We start from the raw sequence: 24,785 nt of genomic DNA on the forward strand, positions 1-24,785 counted from the left end.
GCATTTGACTCCAAGATTCTATCCCAAGAATACATAAAAACTAGCTTGAAAAGATACATGCAGAGCTAAGTTTATTGAACTGTCATTTGCAATAGCCAGCCAAGATCTGAAAACGACCTGAGAGTCCAAAAGCAGGATAAATCAGATTTGTGGTACATATATAGACTGTATTAGATGACTATTCAGCTCTGCAGAAAAGAGAACATTATGCTGTTTGCTGTATACATCACGAATGGAATGAGAGAGGTAAGCTAAGAAAAATAATTTAGAAGACAGACACATTTGGAATGATCACACACGTGGTCATTCAGCAAGGGAGCAGACAAAATGAATGAAAACAAACCCTTAGACTCTGACCACAGAACTGATGGTACCAAAGGGTGATGAGAGAAGAGGGGGGTCCAAGAGGAGAAGTGGGGGCTGGAGGTGGGGCCTATTGACATTTTAGTGGTGTTGTGATAACATAAATATGAAGGGCCTTGAGTGTAACCCTAAAACATACACAGTCACATGTCAAGTAGTTCTCAACAATCAGTCTATGGACTGCTGGTGGTTTTCAAGCTAAAAGGCTGAAAACTACTGTTTTTTAACTGCTTTAACTGCTGGGCTCAGACAGGTACCAATCTCCAGATTTTGAAAGGCTGAAGATTACTGCTGTAATTACCCAGATTACCCAGTGTTGCCTCAATAAAGATAAAAAAAGACTACCTTTCCTGCCAGAACAAATGATCATTTGGAGAATGGAGAATGATCAGTGGCACAACTTATCATTCTCTCTTTTGAAATTCCATTCTTCATCATTTGTTATGTCTGTCCCTATTTTTTTGGACAAGATTCTGCCCATTCTTGCTCAGCTTCTTTTTCTATCTTTTCTTATTTCCCAATACTTCTCTCACTGCAAACCCATCTTTTCCTGAGGTTTTGTTGTGGCCTTACCACCCTGCCTGTCATCCAAAATTGATCTCTTAGAGCTTCCTTAAATTCTTCATTATGGGTTGCATTGTGTGCTCCCCTTGCCTCCTGCCAAATGACACACTGAAGTAAGTCTCAGTAATTGGTGAATGTGGTGTTACTTAGAACATCTTTGGAGATGGAATAAGGTCAAAATGAGGTCATTAATTGAGTTCCAATCCAATATGGCTATAAGAAAGGGTAATTTTGGAGGGAGTAATGCCACATGATGAAAGAGGCAGAGATAGGGTGACGAAGCTGAATGTCATGGAGTGGCCAGGCTCAAAGGTCACCACCAGGAGCTGGAGAGAGGCAAGAATTCATTTTCATCAGAGTCTCCATGGAACAAGGCCTGCTTGCTACCTTCTCAGACTACTTACTTCTAGAACTGTGAGGAAATATGAGAGAAGAAGGAAAAGAAGGAGGAGAAGAGGAAGATGGAGGAGAAGGAGAAGGAGGAGAAGGGGAGGAAAAAGAAGTGGAGGAGGAGCGGGGGAGAAGGAAGAGGAAAAAGAAATGAAAGGGGAGGGAAAGGAGAAGGGGAGGCGGAGAAGAAGGAAGGAGGAGGAAGAGGAAGAGGAAGAAGAAGAGGAGAAGGCGGAAGAAGAAGAAAAGGAGAAGAAGAAGGAGGAGAAGAAGAAGAGAAATGGATTTATAGAAATATCTTGTGAACCAGAAGTCAGGAGATTACATTTTATTACCCTTGAGGATGTCAAGAGTTTGGGCTGGAGAATTAGTATAGCAGGTTAGGTGTTTGCCTTTGTCCACAGCTGATCTGGGTTCAATCCCAGGCATCCCATATGGTACCTGACCACCACCAGGAGTAACTCTTGAGTGCAGAGCCAGGAGTAACCCTGAACATCACTGAGTGTGCTCTCAGCCTGAGAAGATGTCAAGAGCAAGTGAACTAAAGCCCAGAGATGGGTGACTTAAAGCAGGGAAAGGTCCAGTGTTGCTTTAAAATTCCCAACACAAAAAAGAAAGGTCATTCACTTCCTGAATTTTTTTTTGTTTTCTTGTTTTGAAGCCACACTCACCAGTGCTCAGGGATTACTCCTGGCTGTGCTCAGGAATCACCCCTGGCAGGCTCAGGGAATCACATGAGATTCCAGGGATTGAACCCAGGTGGGAAGCATGAAAGGCAAACAAACACCTTAACTGCTGTATCTTCACTCCAGTCCCTCACTTTCTTTCATTTTTGAAGAGGAATCATATGAACTTCACAGGAAGAAGTAGTGACCATTCCCACAGTGTGTGAAGCTGGACAGACACACGTTTCTGATTGTGAATGATTTACAAACACTATGCTTCACACTTACATTTCTTCTGTAGCATAAAAGGGCTGATCCATTTTAAATCCACTCTGAATAAGCTTATAGAAGTTTGCATCAACTGGAATACCAGGGTAGGGATTGACACCTGGGAAAAACATTAAAGCATCCTCTTTATTTATTGCTGGTTTAATTAGTCAGTCACTCAACTGACAAACACCAGGCTCCCCCAGAGACCCTTAGACTGCTCTGACCCATAGACTGCAGAGACAAGCAAATAAGCGTCAGGCGATGGAGGGGAAGGCTGGTGGGGAGACGGTGATAGATCCAAAGACATTTGTAAATGGAACATAAAATGGTCACTGGCAACAACATGGTTAGATCTGAAGCACATTATATCCAGTGAAGTCAGCCAGGTGGAGAAAAAATAAGCAAGATCTTACTCATAAAAGCATACACAGAAACCAAACAAGTGAGTGAGCTAAAAATGTCAAACATTTACTTTTAAACTGCAAGATCAATCACCGGCTACAAGAAGGGATTAGGGGAGAGAGGTGGGCAAATCAAATGAAAGGGCTCAATTGTTCAGTGAAGAAATAAGTCGAATTTTTATCAGTGAACTTCAGTGTAAACAGATACTCATTTATAATGGTGCACACCTGAAATTTATGTTGTAATGTTACTTCAGTAGAAACCTATGACATAGAAAATCCCTGGTGGGGACTTGACAGATAGTACAGGGTTAAGAGAACCCCAGACATTACATGTAGTCGCCAAACCACACCAGGAGTGATGCTTGAGCACAGAGCCAGGTGTGACTAAAAACTCAAAACAAACTAACCCCAAAACTCTGACATAGCACTAAAATAGCAGAGATAAAACCTTTTTGAGGGTGGATCTAGGGGTGGAATGTGCAGAAGCTTCCCCAAAACATAAAACTTACCAAGTGAGAATATTTCCCAGAGTAATATTCCATATGACCAGACATCACTCTTAATCGTATAGACCCCTTCAAATAAGCTTTCGGGAGCCATCCACTTCACAGGCAGGCGGGCCTGTAAAGTCAGGAGGAGACATTTTCCAAATGGTGACTTTTCCCATACATCAACCTTACTTTTCTTCTCTCATTAGGTAGATGATATTTTTTTTATCCAAGACTACTTGAGAAAATCATACTCCTCAGCTTTGTCACTTTCAAGTTATCTTTCTAATAGAGGAGTCAGTGCAATAATTTTTGGGTTAGTGTGTATGGTTTGGCCACATCCAGCATTGAGGTGTCAGGGACCGAACTCAGGCCTTCTGCATGGAAACTATACACTCCAAGCCTTTGAGCCACCTCCAATCTAACAGTGTACTCTCAAAAACAAAACAAAACAAGAAGCCCAGCATCTTAAAGAGAGACCTGTGCTTTGTGAGTTCCAACACTTTTCATGAAGGAGAAGCCACTTAGTGGCCAAAAGGTCAATAGATATTAGTGGATTTGGGGAACATTTGGTAAAAGCATTTCTTGGAAGAACTTTGGTGGAAATGTCAGCCAAAAGAATGTGATGAGGTGTCCACTTGTCATCACTTTCAGAAATGATTTCAGGCTGGCTTCTAGGAATTTCCAGAACCTTAGACTAGAATCAATACCCAGAGAATGGATATTTTTGAGAATCAGAGCATTTTTGTGGGAGTTTCTGTTACAGGGTGGAAGAACCCTTCACAGCACTGATTCTGCCAAGTCAAATCAAAGTTCAGGAAGGAAACTGAAAAAATTTCTCACTGATAAAGAGATACAATCAAGCAGGCTCATCTGGTTCATTTGGCTCATTAAGGCAATTAATCATGGTTTCAGATGGAGTTCACCTTCCAACATTGGAGACCATCAGGAGAGGAGGGAGAGAAAATATATGAGCTTCATCAGCCACAAGGGCAGGAGCACAACTATGACGTCAGCTAAGAGGGTTATTTGATTCCAGTGGGAATACACTTTAATTTTATTTATTGGGTGTTTATCGGGTGTTTACCCCGGACAGATGCTTTCAAGTCGGTTTTATTGGCTTCTTCCCACAACAACTCTGAGGTGAGTATACTCACCTCCGGGGAAACACTTGAGTTGTTTGTGTATTCGAGCATGTGGGTGCTGGTCCATATCCTTGGAAGCACCAGCAAGTCACAGTTCTGTGATGCTACTTCCTCCCCACCATGAGGGGGTACTCTGAGGACTAAATTACTATGTGCAAAGTACTTAGAACAGCACTCCACACATAGGCAATGCTGGTCAGCATTACTGTTATTATTTCACAAGCGAATACAAGAAATCCCAGATAGCCCCAAATGCAGAGCCCGAAATGAAAAGGGAATACATGCCAATGGAATGCTTAAGGCCATCCTTGTTCACATACAAGTAGATTCAAGTACTCAAGTATAGAAGACACAAGTAGACTCCATCCTTTTTAAAAAATTGTTCCTTGTTAGTAACAGGCAACACAGATCATTAAAACCAATATTTAATCAAAATAGCCTGCTTTTTAAAAATGTCTACTTCATATTTAGCTACACATGGTACTTTTTTTAAACAATGCTTTACTAGAACCTGTTTGCACAACTGGAAACATACCTCAAGAATTACTTTATAGCAAAGGGAATTGAAATAAATGCAAGTCAAGTAAATAGATTTTTTTAAAATGTGTGACCAGCAAAGTGCTGATTTTATTTTAATTCTAACTAACCCCAGGAAGAAGGGAAGATATTTCGGTCAACTTTTATTATGAATGGACTATCCTTGAAGCTGCAGAAAGCCCTTTTCAGCCCAAGAAAGCAAACTGCAGGGCTGGAGAAATAGTACAGCAAATTGAGTACTTGCCTTACACACAGTCAACCCAGGTTCAATCCCTGGCACCCCATATGGTTCCCTGAGCACTGCCAGGAGTGCTCCCTGAGCACAGAGCCAGGAGGAAGCCCTGAGCACTGCCAGGTGTGGCAAAAAAAAGAAGAAGAAAAGAAGAAGAAAGCAAACTGCCATCAGGAAGTCTTTTGACACCTCCATCAATCAAGCAGTCATGCACACTTTAGATATACAGAAGTTGAGCCTCAACAACAGCAAAACAAAGCCCCATGTAAAGAATGTCTAAAGAAAAGCAGCCTCACATTGCCCCTGATAACGTAGTTGGAATCGCTCATAATATCTCGAGCCAAGCCAAAGTCACAGATCTTGGCCACTTTGCCGTGGGTCACGAGGACATTCCTGGCCGCCAGGTCCCGGTGCACACACTACACAAAAGAAAATTGGAGCATTAGTCATGACAATGCATCTGATCAGAGAGTGCAGTCTTTCTTTTGCCTAGTTTAAAGTCAGTAAGAGTTCCAGGAGTTAGAAATGCATGAACAAACTGGGTGGCTGTGGCAGCTGGCTTCTTCAGCTAGTCTGGCTGTGGAATATTCCATTATTATAGAATGTTCCCAGGAGCCAAAGGGTTTTTAGAATGTATCAAACTTGGCCAAAGGGTTTTTAGAATGTATCAAACTTGTGGGGCCGGAGAGATAAACAGTGGGCAGGATGCTTGTCTTGTATCTAGGTTCTATCCCTGATACCCCATATGGTCCTCTGAGTCCACCAGGAGTGATCCCTGAGCACAGAGCCACGAGTAAGTCCTGAGCACTGCCAGCTGTGGTCCCACCCCACCTCCAACAAACAACAACAACACAATCCTATTCTGCTTTTGTACCTTGCTTTAAGATCCTGTCCAGTACCTCAAAGGGATTTTAAGGAGGTCTCTGCCAGTGGACTTATGGTGGGAATGGAAACATTAATGTCTTCTCTGACTGAAAAAATAGCTATAGTCAGGGGTGGGGAGATAACTCACTGGGGTAAGTACATACTTGACACAGAAGAGGCCTCGGTGTGAGCCCCAGGACCTACATGATCCCCAGAACACCACCAGGAGTGACCCCTGAACACTAAGTGTAACCCAAATACTAAAAGAAGGAGAGGAGAAAGAGGAGAGGAGATGGAGGAAGAGAAGGAAATGGAAAAGAAGGAGATGGGAAGGAGGAGAAGGAGGGGGAGGAAAAGAGGTGGAGGAGGAAAGGAAAATAAAGAAAGTAGGTTTAGCAATAAAATGAAGGAATATCAAAGAAAATACTATGTCAGATTAAGAGTATTTGAAATGGTTGGCAAAAATAGGTTAGAAGGAGCTCCAGAACTGAGAGATAAAGTGACATTAACCCACGTGATCTGCAAGAAAATTAGCCCTGGGAAGGAAGATTTTATAAGGAGCAAAAATACAAGGATCTCTTCAGCCTTTACAAATTAAAAGCAAGAAACCTGGGAGACAGCTCACCAGGCTGAGCAGTTGCTTTGCACAGGGAAGACTTGGGCTCAATCACCAGGATCACATTCTCACCCAAGTTGGGGTGCTCATTCCACCTCCTTCCCTGATCCACCTCACCCAGACTTCCGCAAGAGACCACCATCCCCAAACCCAAAACTTTCTCTTGTGCTCTGGTTTGAACCATTTGGGATTCTGAACCTGGCATTAAATGCTTTCTTGCCCCAAGAATCTCACACTCAAGCTATTTAGCTTGTGGTCTTTCTAAACACCCCCTACCCATCCCCACCCCGCCATAGGCACCAGAGTGTTGTTTGTTTCCCTTCAAATATTTCTACTAATGGGAGTGTGATAACATTAACAGGTCAAACTGTATCCATGGGCTGAGTGCATCAGCAGCCTGATGATGCCTTCACAAAATTGTCACTGTGACTCTGGCCAGACACCAACAACGTGGGACCAATTTTCACAAGAAATTAAACAGCCAAAAGTTAGGTATGTGGGAAATGTGCCCACAAACCACCTCCAGCTCAGCTATACAAGCTCATTTATCAGCCTTGCTTCAGAGACCCATAAATAAGTCTCAAAAGAGATCAAAAGTCATACAAAGCTGAAAAGACCAGGGTAAATCAGAGGGGGACTGGTCATTCTGGTGCCTGCCCAAGCAGAGTCTCTGGCAGCCACTTGCTCTCACAATCCAAAATGGCCACCATGCCCCCAGCCAGACTTCATGGTCTCAGGACAGATCTCACTGAGATATAAACCTGTTGAAATTTCAGATATACAGGTTTTGTGATTAAAACTTCCAGTCTTTCTTGGAGTTAGGATGGGCTACCTCCCCCTACTTTCCTGTACTCCTGGAAGCACTGGCAGTCACCCCCAAACCAACCCCAGCGCCACCATGTAAGCTCTTCTACTATCCTTGCTTTAGATACTCATAAATATATCTCCAAAGAAATCAAAAGTCACAGTTATTCTTGGACCCTTGCAAGGCTGACAGACGTGGGTAAATTGGAGGGGATGAGTCAGCCTGGTGCCCACTCAAGGAGAACCCCCGCACAGCTGCTTGCTCCCACAATCCAACATCACCACTGTGCCCCCGGCCAGACTGCACTGTCTCAGGAAGGACCTCATTGAGATATAATCTGCTGAAAATTTGGGAAGCGGGTTTTGTCACTAAAATCTCCAGACTTTCTTGGGGTTGGAATGGGCTACCTCCGCCGCCCCCCCCCCCCCCCCGCACCTCCCTGTACTTCCAGAAGCCTTAGCAGTCACGTCCATATCCCAAAGCTGCCACCTAGTTCAAAAAGCTACTCAAGCCTTACCTTCCCAATAAAAATACTGAACACCCTGAACAAACATAATGACCTCTTCATACCTGTTAGTACCTGTTAGTACCTTAGTACCAATGACCTTAGTATCTCCTTTTGTGACCATAATGCACTAAAGAAGAGAGAGAAAGAGAAGTGCCTGCCATGGAGACAGGCTGGGAGGGAGGTGGTGCTGGGGGATGATTGGAGGGAAATGGAAAACATTGGTAGTGGAAAATGTACACTGGTGGAGGGATGGGTGTTGTATCATTTTATGACTGAAACTCTATGATGAACAGCTTTATAATGGTCTATCTCATGGATATTCAATACTTTTTTTAATGCCTCCACTAGCCATGCACAGACTTCCCTTCCCCCCAGATCTGATGTGCCTCTGCTCCCTTCTACTCCCCGAGTTTCCCAGAACTTCCTTGGATGCAGCTTTCATCAAGCCAGATTAATCTTTGTTCTGCATGTCTGCTCATCTGTCTCTCCTCCCTCAGTGATAAGAGGGACACTTGGCCTGCCCCAGCATGAAGCAGGGCATGGAATCAGTACTCAACTGAGGTCACCAGGATCCAAGGACTGCTGGTGCATGCTAAGGAGTGTACTGCACGAGAGATGAGAGAGAGAGGTGATGATTCTGAGAGAGGGCTGTATGGACCACAAGGGCAGAGATCTAAAAAAGTGGAATTTCCCCAAACAAACTGAGATATAGATTAAAAGGGGGAAAAGAGGGTTCCAACATTAGGTGGGGGTGATGAGAAGAGCATGTCTTGGAGATGAGGGATGGGGAAAAAGTATGAGACTTTAAAAACAACAACAAGAATCGATCAAGGATGCCTACATCTGGAAATGAAGAGCAAAAGATAACATTCACATTTAATATCTATGTGAGGGGGGCCCTTGAGATTCAAATTGGGATTGGAGAACTATACAGATTAATTTGGAGAGAAAGAAATTGGTTCTTATTTTGTCTTGTTCTGTTTTTGTTTGCTTTTGTGGAGGGGCAGTGCTCATGGCCTAGCCCTGGCTCTGTGCTCAGGAATCACTCCTGGCACTTCTTAGGGGATCCAACCTGGGTGGGCTGTGTGCAGGGCAGGTGCTTTTCCCCCAGACTGTCTCTCTGACCAGAAATGACTTTTTTTTTCAGAGCATGAAGTCTCTCTTCCACGAACACAGAACTCACTCCTTTTGTCATTTTTCCTCTCTCACAAAGTTTTATATGTTTTTTCATGTAAATCTTAAAAGTCTCTTGTGTTTGCCTCAAGATGCCTGAGATGCTAATATGCACAGTCACATTCCCACCCCCACCCCAGTTCTTGATTTATTTCCTGTTAACCTTTTCTTTCAAATTGAGACATAACTGACATCAAACATTATGTCAGAGACACTTGGCTGTTGGTTTGGTTTAAACTCATTGGTGCTTGGGGACTAATTCTGATACTCGGAGTTGTTGCAGATTGAAACCAGGGCTCCTGCATGCAAAAACCATGTTATTCTAACCTGACAGGTTCTTGGTAAAATTTCTTTTTTCTACTCTCTCTTCGGGCTGGAGCGAGAGCACAGCGGTAGGGTGTTTGCCTTGCACGCAGCCAACATGGCCGACCCGAGTTCGATTCCTCTGCCCTCTCAGAGAGCCCGGCAAGCTACCGAGAGAGTATCTTGCCCGCAGGGCAGAGCCTGGCAAGCTACCTGTGACATACTTGATATACCAAACACAGTAACAACAAAGTCTCCAAGGGAGACGTTACTGGGCCCGCTCAAGCAAATCGATGAACAATGGGAGGACCGTGACCGTGACTCTCTCTTCAGGATGGTAATTTGTTTTTGTTTTGGGACCACACCCTACTGTGCTCAAAGTTTACTCCTAGCTCTGTGCTCAGGGATCACTCCTGGAGCTCTCAGGGAACCATATGGAGTGTTGAGGATTGAGCTGGGTTGGTTGTGTGCAAGGAAAGTACCCTACCTGCTGTCCAGGATAGTAAATTTTTAAGAAAAATATATAGTTGGAATGAGTCTTTCAACATTCAGGAAAGAGAATGGGGGTAAAGGAGGAGTATGTTTTGAGGATAGAAAATGGGAGACTCAAAGGGAAAAAGGGGGAGGGAAATCTTGGGAAACAGGGCAGGTCATGAACAGTAAGAAAAATGAATACATAAAATAGCCTGATAACGGTTTTAACCTGCTCTAGGTTCTGAGGCATTTGAAAAGACTGAGACAGTAGAGACAAGGGCCAGGAATACTGGTCCACGGTTGGAAGCTTGCCACAGTTGGGAGTTAGATGGGGGAGAAGGCAGTTAGAACAGAGAAGGGAACACTCTGACTATAATAATTGGAAACGATCACTCTGGACAAAAACTGAGTGCTGAAAGGAGGTAAAGGGATATACATGATAACTTTTCAGTAGCTGTTTTGCAAACCATAGTGCCTAAAAGGAAAGGGTAGGGGGTGAAGGAAGAAAGACAGAGACAGAGACAGAGACAGAGACAGAGACAGAGACAGAGAAAGAGAAAAGTGCTTGAAATAGAGGCAGGTGGGATGGGGGCTTGGAGAAAAACTGGGGACATTGGTGGTGGGAAATGCACACTGGTGAAGCGATGGGTGTTGGAATATCATATGACTGAAACCCAATCATGAACAACTTTGTAACTGTACCTTACAGTGAGTCCATTTATAAAAGAAAAGAAAGAAAAGGAAAGACAGAGAATGTCAGGGCTGTGGGGCAATTATAAAGAGAATGCAAAATCCTGGTAGAAGTCATGGTTTGAGGCAGGTTCCAGGAACTTGGCATCACACACAACTGCAATATATCTGGGGCTACAGGTGGAAGAGGCTGAAGTTTCCTGCAAGCCACTGCAGTATAGGACAGTGAGACAAAGATACCCAAGGTGACTACTGTGACCAGCAGAGTGGGCTGGATTGTACCTCCATTCACCTCTCACCCAACCCTCCAGAGTGAATTCTATGTGCAGGCCACAACCTGAACAAATCTGAAGGAGCCACACTTTGTTCTGAATCGGGATTCTTGAGGACTTCCTATCAGACATCTCAGGACACTTTGAACAACCTGTGAGGGCCATGACAGCCATTATCTACTAAGAGATCCCAGGCCAAGAATATAACCAGCCAACTAATAAAAATAAAAAAAAAAAAGAATATAACCAGCCAAGAATATCCTGCGTGACTCCAGCAGAGGGTGGTGGAGGTGGAGAAAGAGACCTTAGGAGATACATGTTAAGATGCATAAGAAAAAAAAATACATTTTTAAAAAAATCTTTTTGTTGTGGTTAGTTTCTTCTGTAAAAGGAGCTTACCGACTTAAATTCCAAAAATTCCATTCCTTTGGCAACTTGATAGGCAAAGCAAAGAAGATCTTCAAATGTCAGCACATTCAAGTCCTCTTCTTCCTCCAGCCTTTTTTGGTTTTCAAATTCAATTTCATCTATAAAATAGAACAGGTACTCATTTTTTGCCACAGCCCTAAGAATTTGCCTTACCAGCTCGCATTGAGGAGGTTACTAAGTCACAGTGAGGTGACACATCAGGGCATACTAATGGAAGCTATTACAGCATTTTCCTGGTGTGGGTAATAGGAACCCCCACACCAGACCACTGAGGCCTGTGCCACCTCTAAAAGTTGCCTAAAAGTCTTTTTGGTTAGAGGAATAACATCTCCTGCCGCTCTGCTCTCATGATCTCCTGATTTGGCAGGAGTTCCAAATGCTCTTCTCTGAACAAAGCAGTTTGTCCCATGGTGAGAAGAGTGAAGATTAACCTACTACATTTTATGCAGCAGTGATACGTTTTCATCCTATAGATTCCTTCCACTGAATCCTTCTAAAAGTCTTACAGAGGAAAGTATGGCTCAAATACAACTTGTCCAAAGTCATCCAGGCAGAAAATGAAGAAACAGAAGTTATAAAACTTTTGTCTGATCTCAGAACTCTTTTTCTTTCTAATTAGTTTATAACTTTAGGAATAATAAACTGACCAAATAAAGTTGTCCTGAGTATTTATTTACTAAACACTAAATAAACACACAGTATATAAGCATTTGGCCTTTAACAATCTGTAATGCTTTAAATATCTAAATATGAATTAATAAAGAATATAAATGGCAATGCAAAGAAGACATGCTTTTGCATGTACACACTTAAAAAAATTAGTTAACACAAAGGACTCTCCTAGAAAGATGGCAGATGGGAGTTGGGGGTGGGGGTGGAAATCCCCTTCTAGCACATTCAGAAACCAACTAAATAGCTCCATGCAACCCACATTAGCAGTCACCAGAGGTCCCTGATCAACCCAGGCAAGTGTGTTTGAAATTAAAATTCAGATGCTTTAAAGATAGTCCAAAGACTAGTATAATATAGACTTGGTAGTTTGTTTACATTGAAATAAATCTATTCATTTTTTCTTTACTAATTAAGTTTTTAATTGGTTTTCAAAAATTCCTAAATATACTCAAATGCTAATCTAATTACTGAGACAATAATAAATAGACAATAAAATAGAAATAGCTTTCTATTTCAGCTAAAAATAGCAGCACAAACTTTTTTTTTTTAGTATTTTCTTTTTTTTTTTTTCCCTTTATTTTATTTTATTTTTTTTACAGTTGTAGATTTACAATTTTTTGTGCTTTGGTTTCAATTATACAATGATCAGATACCCATCCCTCCACCAGTGCCTATTTTCCACCACCATGGATAATATCCCTCCCACCCCCATCCCCCCATCCCCCCTGTCTCTGTGGCAGGGCAATCCCCTGTGTTCTCTCTCTCCTTTTGGGTGTTGTGGTCTGCAAAAGAGGCATTGAGTGGCAAACATGTTCAGTCCATAGTCTACTTTCGACATGCATCTCCCCTCCTGAGAGGATCCTCCAAACATCCTTTATTTGGTGCTCCCTTCTCTATCTGAACTGCCCTTTCCTCTAGGATACCCGGCTGGCCTCTAAGTTATGGAGTAATCCTCCTGGTGCTGATCTCAGCTATTCTTGGGTATTAATCTCATACTTTGTTACTTTATATCCCCCAGATGAATGCAATCTTTCTATGTCTATCCCTCTCTTTCTGACTCATTTCGCTTAGCATGATACTTTCCATATTGTACCACTAGTATGTAAATTTCATGACTTCATCTTTTCTAACAGCTACATAGTACTCCATTGTGTAGATGTACCAAAGTTTCTTGCAGCACAAACTTTTGCTTCCATTTCCATGTTTAAATGTTACTAGTGAGAATATAACATTACCTTCAGATTGAAATGAATTTCCGTTGAACCCTGAGATATGATCCAAGTCCTGGTGTATTCGAACTTCTCTTGAACCAGGCATACTATTAAAAATATTTTAAAATTAATCATTATTGGGTATACAACTCACCACAAAACTAATTCATCAAAGAAATGACTTTTCAATAAAAAGTATAGTCTCAACTTGTCCATTTTTTTATGGGCATTGAAAAACATTGTTGTAACTGACTTTGCTAGTCTAACTTGGACAGGAGTGTTATCTGTATGGGAGTCTTTTTGTTCAAAAACGACGACCTCTCTCAATTCCAATCACAAATCTCTGAGCTGGTATAAATATCTTACATTTACAAAATAGAAATTAGACAGATATTATTTGCTCAAATCACAAAATTAATATAGACCACATTTTTAAAAAAGTTTTTGGGTCACACCTGATGATGCTCAGGGGTCACTCCTGGCTCTCCACTCAGTAATTATTCCTGGTGATGCTTAGGGGACCATACAGAATATGGGAGATTAGACATGGTTCAACTATTTGCAAGGCAAGTTGCCCTACCTGTTGTACTCTCTGGCCCTAGATTGCAACTTTTTATTTGTTTGTTTTGTTTTGGGGCCATACCCAGTGATGCTCAGAGGTTACCCCTAATTCTGCACTCAGGAATCACTCCTGATGGTGCTCAGGGGACCATATGGAATACTGGGGACTGAACCCATTACAGATGCATGCAAGGCAAACGCCTTACCTGCTGTACTATTACGCCACATCCTAGACTGCACCTTTTGACTCACACTTCATTCCTCTGTTCCTAAACTCAGCCCACTGTCTTTTAAAAAGCTCATGTAATGATCTTCCAGATCGCATGGGTTTTTCTCCCCGAAGGGAGCAACATGACGCCCACCTTAGCCATGCCACCAGACCCCACGCCAGGCTGTTTCACTTGAGGTTCCCCAGAGAGGGTGGGTGAGAGCCCTCCTGCCCCAAGGGACCCAGTCCCAGCAGCTGAAAACCTCCACAACCCAACTGCTGCCATGCTCAAGGCTACTCCCTACACGCTTGGCCAAGTCTCACACCTATTCCTGGACCACACGGCCACATTTGCGGCTTCACGACACATCGTCAGACACTCCCTACCCATTCTCCAAGAGTTCCACACCACATTTGATGGGGTTCAAATAGTAGGCAACCAATCATAGAGAGAACTATATATATATATGCATATATACATATTTTTAGATATATATGAAAGTTCACATCACTCTATCTTTAACATGTTAGTGATATCCTAAAGAATGTCTTAATAGCCCCTGCCAAAATAGAACAATGTTCACACCCCTTCCTCTATCGATATTTTTTTGTAGCATTTTTAGTGGTTTTTCATAACAAACAATACGAAATATGTTACTTTGGTTGTGCTTTGAGATAGGGATTGGGGCTTGGGATGGAAACATCCCAAATTTGGTGGTAGGAAGGTGTAATGGTGGTGGGATGGTGTTTGAATATTAAATGTAATCAAATATTGTGAATTACCTTATAAAATAAAAAAATAAAAAATTTAAAAAATGCTGATCTTCTTTAGGGCCTTTAGAAATTTTGAAATTCTTTAATTTTTAAATCAGTCTTTAAATTTTTAGAAATTGGAACAAAGCTACTTTTTTATGAAATTAATAGATGGTAATAATGAAAATTTCTTTCCACGAATACATGGACTATAGAACTGTTCACTTTATTATGTATAGTGTTCAATTTATTCCCACATATACATTTATCCAAATTTAAAATTTCCAAATGACTTAATACTTTCAGATCACAAATACTCAATATGTGATTGCTTCAGTGAATCTAATTCCCCAGAAGCTAGAGGAAGCAAAGATGAAAAATGTAATAGCATTCCTTATGAGTGGTCACAGGGGTCTGGGTCACAGAGTATATGGGTAATATCATCATTCTTATCTTTTAGAAATGAATATAAAGGGAGGGCTGGTGTGGCAGGTGAGAGGTGAAAAACAACTGCATGAAGTCACGCCTGGGCATCTTCTGGGGACCTTCTGCCATTAAGACAGTTTGAGTCTCCACCTCAGACCCTCCAGGGCCAAAGACCTGACTGAAATTTCATGTGAAGAGAACAAGGTTTGAATCTCAAGCCTCCACAGGTCTCCAGGAAAGATAAAATTCTTACAAATCTGCCTGTGGAATAAGAGAGCTTCCACATATGGCAGGAAATAGTAAAGTATGGTGGATTGAGGGGTCCTACTCTCAACTGAATGAGGATTCAGAGAAAGATGTTACACTGCTATAATGTAAGTAATTGGCAAAAACTTTCCAAAAATGAGGCCAAGCACCCCATTACATGCCTACATTAGAAATCCCATCAAGACTGTAAATCACTCAGGAACTTCACAGTTGGCACAACAGGGCTAACGTGTCACCTCCGGTTTACTTTGTCCTGTCATAGTTTGTCAATCAAGCTGTCCCAAGTTTTAAAAACTAATTTATGAGCTTAGAACTCTTGTGCAGCAGTGGAATACTCCCGTAACCCAAGCTGTTCTCGAGGAATATGTCAAAAATTTGGAAAAAGATCTAATTATCTCTACCAGTATCTAGATATCTGAATGTGTACCTCCAATCTGAATGTGTCAAGGGTATGATGTGGACAATGTAGCTCAGCCACAGTATCTGAGCGGTAGGAATGGGAGAAGTCTCCTTCTTCCAAATCAACAAGGGAACTAACTTCATTAGATCTGCCCCATCCTTCAGACCCCCCCAGGCCACATCATGCTGGACTCAATCTGTAGGAACTGGCCAGAGGGAGGTATTATCATTGCATCTTGTATTCTAGAATGTACAGTTATACGACCATGATCTGATCTCTTACCTGGAATTTGGATGTGACTGGAAAGTAGGATAAAAACTAAAATTGTGTTCCTTGAAGATCTCTGTCCATGTCCTGTGAAATTTTTCTCTTTTGCTTCTTAGATAGTTGAGAAGATCACCGTAACAACAGTATTCAAAAATCAAGTAAACAGGTCCTGAAATAGTGACAGTTTTTTTATTAGGGAAACAGAAAAATCTTACTCACTAACAGTTCATGTCTCTTCTGACTTTGGGAGAGTATGTAATTGGATTACCCTCTCTCTCTTCTCATACTTTCTGTTCAACTTCAGCTTTGTGACCAAAATCTTTTGGAAAGTATTTTTTTCTCTTTTTTTTATTAGTGAAACACCATGAGGTCCAGTTATAGACTTACAAATTTCTGTGCTTAGGTTTCAGTCATACAATGATCAAGCACCCATCCCTCCACCAGCACCCTTCCTCCACCACCGTGGGTCCCAGCATCCCTCCCACCCCCCGCCCCCCATCCCACCCTGCCTCTGTGGCAGGGCATTCCCTTTTGTTCTCTCTCTCCTTTTGGGTCCTGTGGTTTGCAAGAGAGGCACTGAGTGGCAATCATGTTCGGCCTATAGTCTCCTTTCAGCATGCATCTCCCATCCTGGGAGGATCCTCCCAACACCCTTTATTTGGTGCTCTCTTCTCTATCTGAGCTTCCTTTTCCCCTAGCACGTGTGGCTGGCCTCCAAGTCATGGAGCAAAATTCCTGGTACTAATCTCAGCCACTACTGGGTGTTAGTCTCCCATTTTGTTACTTTATGTTCCCCAGATGAATGCAATCTTTCTGTGTCTATCCCTTTCTTTCTGACTCATTTCGCTTAACATGATAGGAAAATATTTTCTTGCCTTCTACTTTCGTCCCTATACATTTGTCCTCACCTATAATCATGGACCAGTGGTTTCTCCAGTTGCAATGAGCACTTCCTAAATACTTGAAGATTTGTTGTCTGAGAAGGGAGAAATAGATCCCTGAGTTCCTCTTAAATCCATAAAGGCTCAGGCTACTGTCCCAGAAAGAATAATCCTTAGGCATATCATTTGGGCATTTCAAAGCAGAAATGAGAGCTCAAGTGAAGATCATGTGCCACTGACTTCTGGGAAAATGGAGTGGGAAAACCTGCCTTGGCTGTGCCTTGTCAGAAACAGTCAATTGGTCAAGTCCTGCAGCCATTGTCACTACTGTACTATCTGGTAGTTGGAGTCAATACCACAAGATGAAAGTAAAGTGTTGGTATTGTTTTTAAGTAGATTCAAATTATGTGACATACCCTAATGAAGAGAGGCATTCTCTGGGCTGATTCAACTGACTAACTAACTAGTCCTCAATGTCTAATTCTACTTGAGTCTGAGGACCCATTCTCTTACTGAGAAAAGATGGGGGAAATGAAAATAAATATCCTCTTTGGCATAATTTATGTAGAGCTTATGAAAATTAAATTTGTTGTTTTATAGATGTACATTGGTTGACAACAATGTCAGTTTTAAAAATACAGCTTCTTGCTTCTTCATATATATGATAACCACCCCATACTTTGTTTCAAATCAACAAGGGAACTATAAAGTTCTGATTACACTTACCATCCTTGATGGAATGCTCCCACCCCTAAAATACTTAGGTGTCTGTAGAGAGAACTGGTTACCTGACAGGGTGCATGCCCCTAGAAGATTCACAATATTCTCATGACTTCCCAAATGAGTCATCATTTTCAGTTCAGACATAAGAGCCTCTTTTTCAGAATTGTCCGCCTTTTCTGTAGATAGAAGAGCATAAAGCAATGCAAAAGTGTAATGAAATAGAAATTCTACACAATTTTTATTCTTCTTTTCTTCACTATTTTAAAATATTGGTTTTGGGGCCATGTCTGGTGATACTCAGGGGACACTCCTGGTTTTGCACTCAGGGATCACTCCTGGTGGTGCTCTGGGGATCATATGGGATGTTGGGGATCAAACCCAGGTCGGCTGCATGTAAGGTAACCTCTGTACTATCTCTCTATTCTACCCTATTTAATGAATTAATACTTCCCTCAGTTTAGAGATTATTTACATAAATAACAAAAAAAGAGCCAGAGAGATAGTCCTGGGTTTAAGGTGCTCATCTATGTGACCCATCACAGTTCGATCCCCAGCATTGCTATATGCAATGTTGCCCTACGCACAGCTAGAGGTCACTTCTGAGTAAAGTCAGGATTAAACCCTTGATCACTGCTGGCTGTGACCACCAAACTCCCAATTCCCACAGAAGAGGAGGAAGGAGGGGGAGGAGGAGGAGGAGGAGGAGGAGGAGGAGGAAGAGGAGGAGGAGGAGGAGGAGGAGGAGGAAGAGGAGGAGGAGGAGGAGGAGAGGAATTTGGAATAAAATATCTTATTTGTTAAGAAAAAATTTCAAAGATTGTAGAATAAATGTTGAACCTAATAAAGTACTTTTCTACTGGATGTTTCTTTATCTACTAAAATTAAAATCCTTAAAGGTGATCCTCAAAGAATCAAACAATAAAAATACATTGCTTTCCTTCACAGTAGAAGCTAATAAGTGGAAGGGAGAAACATGCACTCCTTTTGTACTCTTGGATTTGCTAATCTTAGCAGTAAGATTCTTCTCTATGTGCTCTGTGACCCTTAATAGTTCATGTCTTGTGGGGCTTTACAGCTTTCAAGTTTCCATGTCTTGTACCTCATGAAAAATGATATGTTCTGTGGTGTGCTTAACTTTTTCAAAGAATTTACACATTCCATTGCCTGAAATTCATTTATTCACTTATCAAACAAATATTCATGGAGTATAAGCTCTGTAGGAGGCACTGTGTCAATCATAGAGAGAAGAAATGATAGGCAAGACACTGTCCTGTCTTCCTGGAGCTTAGAATCCTGGGAGACAAGCAAATAAACAAGTGTTACCAATATGTACTACAGTTAACATGAACAATGAACACAGGAGCACTGTAGAGTCACACAACAGGAATATCTCACCTAGTTTTTTGGTGGGAAGGGAACCACAAAAGTTTAAGCTGAGACGTGGAGAGGAGGCAGTTGGGTGAATTTACAGGGAGGGAGAGAATGGACAAAGATGAAGAAAGAAGAGTAGAGCAAAGCAAAGAGGTCCTGTCCTCATGAGGCTTAAGTGGCAGAGAAGACACCGATTGAACAGAGAGACACCTATGTGATCGCAGCGATGACAAAGACTTTGGCAGCAGAACCAACAGAGAACTCAAAAGGCATCTAGCAAGGAACTTGCTCTGGTCTGTGGTAGGGGAGGCTTTCTTGGAGAAATGATATTTCAGCAGAGATGTGAGATGTGGAGGAGAGGAGTGGGAGATGAGTGCCTGAAAGGGGAAGGGGAAGCAGAAGGGTCAGTCAGTGCAAAGGCCCTGAGGGAGGAGCATTGTTCTGTGGAGGAAGTGGAAGAAGGGCAGCGTGCTGAGAGCCAGGTAGAGAGGGGAGCGGCAGCCAAGGTGGCAGGGCTGGGAAGCCTGTTCCACGAGGAGTCAGAACAACTGGAAATGTTCAGAAAAGGGTATGATCAGTTTTGCCTTTCATAGTCATCCCTTGGGTGTCAGAAGCTGGAGAGTTATAGCACAGGTTTTGAGTGCAAAGAAGCCAGGGTTCAGCCATGGTACTTTAAGGTACCTCAAGCACCGCAAGGGTTGATCTCCCAATTAGTCCCAAACTGGGAGTAGCCACTGAGCACCACTGAGTGTGATCAAGAAAACAAACGGGCTGGAGCACAGCGGGTAGGGCATTTGCCTTGCACGTGGCTGACCCGGGTTCAATTCCCAGCATCCCATATGATCCCCTGAGCACCGCCAGGGGTAATTCCTGAGTGCAGAGCCAGGAGTAACTGCTGTGCATAACTGGGTGTGACCCAAAAAGAAAAAAAAAAACCGAAAAACGAAAACAAACAAAAATCATGGTAGAGTAAAAACTAGCTTACTTAAGATGCTGAGTCCAATCCAGAGTGTTCCATGGCCAAGGCCAGAACTGACCCTGGGACCCCCAAGCTCTGCTGGAAGTGGCTACTATCCCCAACATTCTTTTGTTTGTTTTTTTGGCCACACCGGGCAGTGCTGGGGGTAACTCCTGGATCAGTGCTCAGGGATCATTCCTGACAGTGTTCAAAGGACCATATGGGATACCAGGGATCAAACCTGGGTCAGTCACATACAAGGCAAGTGCCCTACCCGCTGTACTATCTTTCTAGCTCCTATCCTCAACATTCTTTAAGAAAGCAAATAAAAATGACTTTGGTTTCAGTTCTAGAGAAATCAAAAGGAGTTGTATGAGTGCATATAGGGTACACACTTAGAAGGCTAATGCAGTTATTCAGAAGAGAAGTTGGACTATTAGCTAATAACAGAGTTAGGAGAGAAGAGCAGGAACACAATAGGCACCAAGCAGGGAAACTGATAGGAATAGCACAGGGAATGTTAGAAAGAGAACTGTTTCAGGAATCGGTCCTTGGTTCCCAGTTGGCCGGGCCTGGTAACCCACTCACTGAATGGGGAAATGCAGATGGAGGGCCAGGGCTGGAGCAGTCTCACTTAGATAAGCTGAATTAAAAGAATTTCAGATGGGGCTAGAGCGATAGCACAGCGGGTAGGACGTTTGCCTTGTACGCAGACAACATGGCTGACCTGAGTTTGATTCCTCTGCCCCTCTCGAAGAGTCCTGCAAGCTACTGAGAGTATCTCACCTGCATGGCAAAGCCTAGCAAGCTACCTGTGACTACCATATTCAATATGATAAGCACAGTAACAAGTCTCACAATGTTACTGGGCAAACAGATGAACAACAGGAGGACAGTGACAGTGACAGATGGGGCTGAAACAACAGTACAGGCAGTGGGTGGGGTGCTTGCCTTGCATGTGGCTGACCTGTGTTCAATCCCCAGCATCCCAAATGCTCCCCAGAGCACTTCCAGGAATGATTCCTGAACGCAGAACCAGGAATATTCCCTGAGAAACATTGGGTATGGTCCAGAAGACAGAAAAAAAAGAATAAATAAACAAAAGGATTTTAAAAGTCTCCAGGCAAGTGGACAGAGGACCTTAAAGAGCTTAGAAGGGACACACAGCCATGAGATCTGTGGCCAGAGGATGTGCACGATTGGTATAAGGACACAATCGCCGGGGTGTGTGGCTGACCTAGCATATGCAGAGTCTGAGCAGTGAAAATGGGAGGTGGTGGTCTAAAAGTGTCTTTGCAAATTCCTCATGGAAAGTCAGATAGAAAGTGATGAGTCCACAAAGGACAACGAGACATACATACAGGTCAGAGGAAAACCAGAGGAACATGGAGACATGGAAACAAAAGGAAGAAAGTGAGATGTTGATTTCAGTCCTGCAATTTATGATCATGAAACCACATATAAGTATGAGTCACTGGGGGCCAGAGAGATAGTACAGCGGCTTTAATTCCCCAGCACCCTTGAGCACAAAGCCAAGAGTGAGCCCTGAGCACTGCTGCTTACTCCTGTGCACCCCCTATGCCAAATAATAAAAATCAAGTGTGAGTTACTAGTGATCATGCCAGTATCAATGTGATAAAGAGGTAAAAAACAGTAAGATGAATCAACTGTTGCTAAACCTTCAAGGCTTGGAAACTGCTCATCAGTCTCAGTTTGTGGGCGATCACAGATGACCAGCAGGGAGAACTCTTGCTCCCCAGAGGGGGGGGGGCCCTTGGAGCAGGAGACAGAAGTGAGAACACAGATGGTTTCAGTCTAAATTCCATGTCAAAACTGTGATCAGCACTATCTGTGTGAGGCAATGGTACCCCCAAATACTGAAGCTGAAATACTGAACAAGGAGAGAAAAGAAAGGTGGGGTTTTGTATTAGTGACCTGTATTTTCCAGGAATCATTCGGTTGGCACTAGCCCCAACTCATTCGCTTTTTGCCTGATTGTATGGCAAGACATAGAAAAAGAGAGGTGAGGGACCATGATTCCCATCTCTGTGAATCTTCGTTGGGTATCATTCCCCTCTACTGTACCTTTTAGCATTTTGACAGCCACCTGGATAGAGACTCCTGTTTTACTAATTCCATAAGCTGTTGCATTCATCACTTTCCCAAAAGCACCTGATCCTAGCACCTTCCCTGTAAAGATAAAAGAGAGTGTGGGTGTGCATGTCAAAGATTTTCCAGTGGGAAAAAAATATGTGCCATGGTTAGAGCATTTGCTTCTTACCAAATTCCAAATTTTCTCTGGGAAACTCCCACTTGAGATCATATTCATATTCTCGGAAATCTATGTAGAAGTATTCGTTATCCAAAGAACCAGTTACCTGGACCATCTGCAGCTGACTTTCATACCTAAATTGCTTCAAAGGTGAAATAACAGCCAGTTAGCCAGAGACAGGGCTCTAAAAAAGAGAAAACAATGCTGCATTTTCCTCTTCGCTCTTACCTTTTTGTACTTGTGACAAATTAGCATGATCAGAACGACAATGAAGGGAAGACAGAGCCCAATCGTTGCGTAGAATGAGATGTTGTCTTGGATGAAAGGGAAGTGGCCTATAATAGAAGATGTCACTCAGCAATACGTTAGAACCCCTGGCTAACGGAGGAGAGCGAGCATTAAAATCCCTCACATTTGGGGGCTGGAGTGAGTACAGTAGGTAGGGTGCTTGCCTTGCATGCAACTGACCCTGGCTCCAGATATGGCCCCCAAGCCAACCAGGAGTGATCCTGAATACAGATCTAGAAATAAGCTTTGAGCAAAGCCAGGTGTGATTCAAAAATAAACAAATACTCCAAAATAAAACAAAAAAGACTCACATTTGGTTTAAGTAAACCAACCATTCTTTATAGTCCTGAAAGCTCTATTAATACTCCACTTCTCACAGAACAGGCAATATTTGGGCCTGAGTGATAGTAGTGCAGATAGGGTGCTTCCCTTATACACGTCAGACCCAGGTTTGATCCTTGGCACTGCATATGGGTCCTCGAGTCTGCCATAATTGGTCCCTGAGTTCAGAGCCAGGAGCAAGCCCTGACTATTGACAGATGTGGCCCCCAAACAAAACAAAACAAAACAAAACAAAACAAAACAAAACAAAATACAACAAAGGAAGATCAGGCAATATTCATACAAAGGACAAGTTTCTTTCTAGAAAACTTAAAATGACTCTGACACATTTGTTATTATGTTTGTTTGGGGACCACACCCAACTGTACTCAGAGATCACTCCTGGTGGTACTTGCTGGGACCCCATGCAAGGCGAATGCCTTACCCACTGTACTATTTCTCTTCCCCTGATTCTGACCCATTAAATTTTTTTTTTACCCACACCAGACTATTTCACTCTGGTGTGACCCAGAGAGGGGAGAGTGAGACCCTTCCCCACCCCAAGGGACCCCGGCAGCTGAAAACCTTCAAAACTCAACTGCTGCCAGGCTCATGGCAGCTCTCCACATGCTTGGGCCAAGCCTCACCCATGACTGAACCTATTCCTGGACACTTCATATGACACACTATACCAATACTCCACATTTGATGGGGTTCAAAGTAGGAGGCACTTTTGCTGACCACAACACCCAAAAGAAGAGAGAGAACAAAAGGGAATGCCCTGCCACAGTGGCAGGGTGGGATGGGGGGGATGAGGGGGGAGGGATATTATCCATGGTGGTGGAAAATGGGCACTGGTGGAGGGATGGGTATTTGATCATGGTATAACCGAAACCCAAGCACAAAAATTTGTAAATCTACAACTGTACCTCATGGTATTTCACTAATAAAAAAAAATTTGGAATTTCAAAATCACGTGGCCACTACTGCAGCCACGCAACATTATATGTTATTCATAACCAGCAATAGAAAACAAATTGTCTACTGTTGTCTTTTCAGCAGATCTGAGTGTTGGGGTAAAATCCCAAATAACATCTGGTGGGTCTGGTGTCAAAATATCGAATGTAATCGAAGCAGAGAGAGAGTAATGTAGAAATCATCTGCCTCACAGGTAGGGGGAGGGTGTGGGATGGGGGTATACTGGGGTTTTTGGTGGTGGAGAATGGGCACTGGTGAAGGTACGGGTGTTTCATTGTATGACCGAGACTTAAACCCGAAAGCTTTGTAACTGCTCTCACGGTGACTTAATAAAATTATAAAAAAAAAAAAGTAAAAAAAAAAAAACAAAGTAGGAGGCAACCAATCTCAGAGGGATATATATATATACATACATATATATATATATATATATATATATATATAGCTTTTAGTGTCACACCCCGAAATGCACAGGCATTATTCCTGGCTCTGCACTCAGGAATTACTCCTGGAGGTGCTCAGAGGACCATATGGGATGCTGGGAATTGAACCTGGGTCAGCCACATGCAAGGCAAATGCCCTACCCGTGTGCTATCACTCCAGCCCCTGAAATATTTTTTAACATATATATATATATATATATATATATGCACACACAAGGCTCAGCCTTTATATGCTAATGATCTCTCATGGAAGGGCTTAATGGCCCCTTGATGAAATACAGCAATCTTCAAACTCTTTCCCCTAAGGAAATTTTTTGTAGCATTTTCAGTGGTTTTTCATAATAAACAATACAAAATATATTATTTTGGTTCTGCTTCGTGGCAGGGATTGGGGCTTGGGATGGAAATATCTGAACTATGGTGGTGGGAAGGACAATATTGGTGGGATTGGTGTTTGAATATTAAACGTGATCAAATATTGTGAACAATTTTATAAAATAAAAATATTTAAAATTTTTTACAAGGGTTATAAAAAAGTATACTTCTTCAAACCTACAGAAAATACAAGACAGATAAAAGGAGAAGTTTGTGTA

General features: G+C 42.5%; 1 protein-coding gene across 1 annotated transcript in view; it reads right to left on the bottom strand.

The window, feature by feature from the left end:
- Positions 1–24,785, bottom strand: part of FLT3 (fms related receptor tyrosine kinase 3) — a 106,314-nt gene that overhangs the window by 10,122 nt on the left and 71,407 nt on the right. The window contains exons 13-22 of the mRNA XM_056110052.1: positions 22,391–22,497; positions 22,172–22,304; positions 21,976–22,080; positions 17,627–17,737; positions 15,973–16,126; positions 13,100–13,182; positions 11,163–11,290; positions 5,355–5,477; positions 3,166–3,277; positions 2,271–2,370 (exon numbers count right to left, since the gene is read on the bottom strand). Of these exons, the coding sequence (XP_055966027.1) occupies positions 2,271–2,370; positions 3,166–3,277; positions 5,355–5,477; positions 11,163–11,290; positions 13,100–13,182; positions 15,973–16,126; positions 17,627–17,737; positions 21,976–22,080; positions 22,172–22,304; positions 22,391–22,497 (1,156 nt within the window). The remainder of the gene's footprint in view (positions 1–2,270; positions 2,371–3,165; positions 3,278–5,354; positions 5,478–11,162; positions 11,291–13,099; positions 13,183–15,972; positions 16,127–17,626; positions 17,738–21,975; positions 22,081–22,171; positions 22,305–22,390; positions 22,498–24,785) is intronic.

Source organism: Sorex fumeus, unplaced genomic scaffold (assembly GCF_029834395.1).
Source record: "Sorex fumeus unplaced genomic scaffold, SorFum_2.1 ptg000008l, whole genome shotgun sequence".
Classification (NCBI taxonomy): domain Eukaryota; kingdom Metazoa; phylum Chordata; class Mammalia; order Eulipotyphla; family Soricidae; genus Sorex; species Sorex fumeus.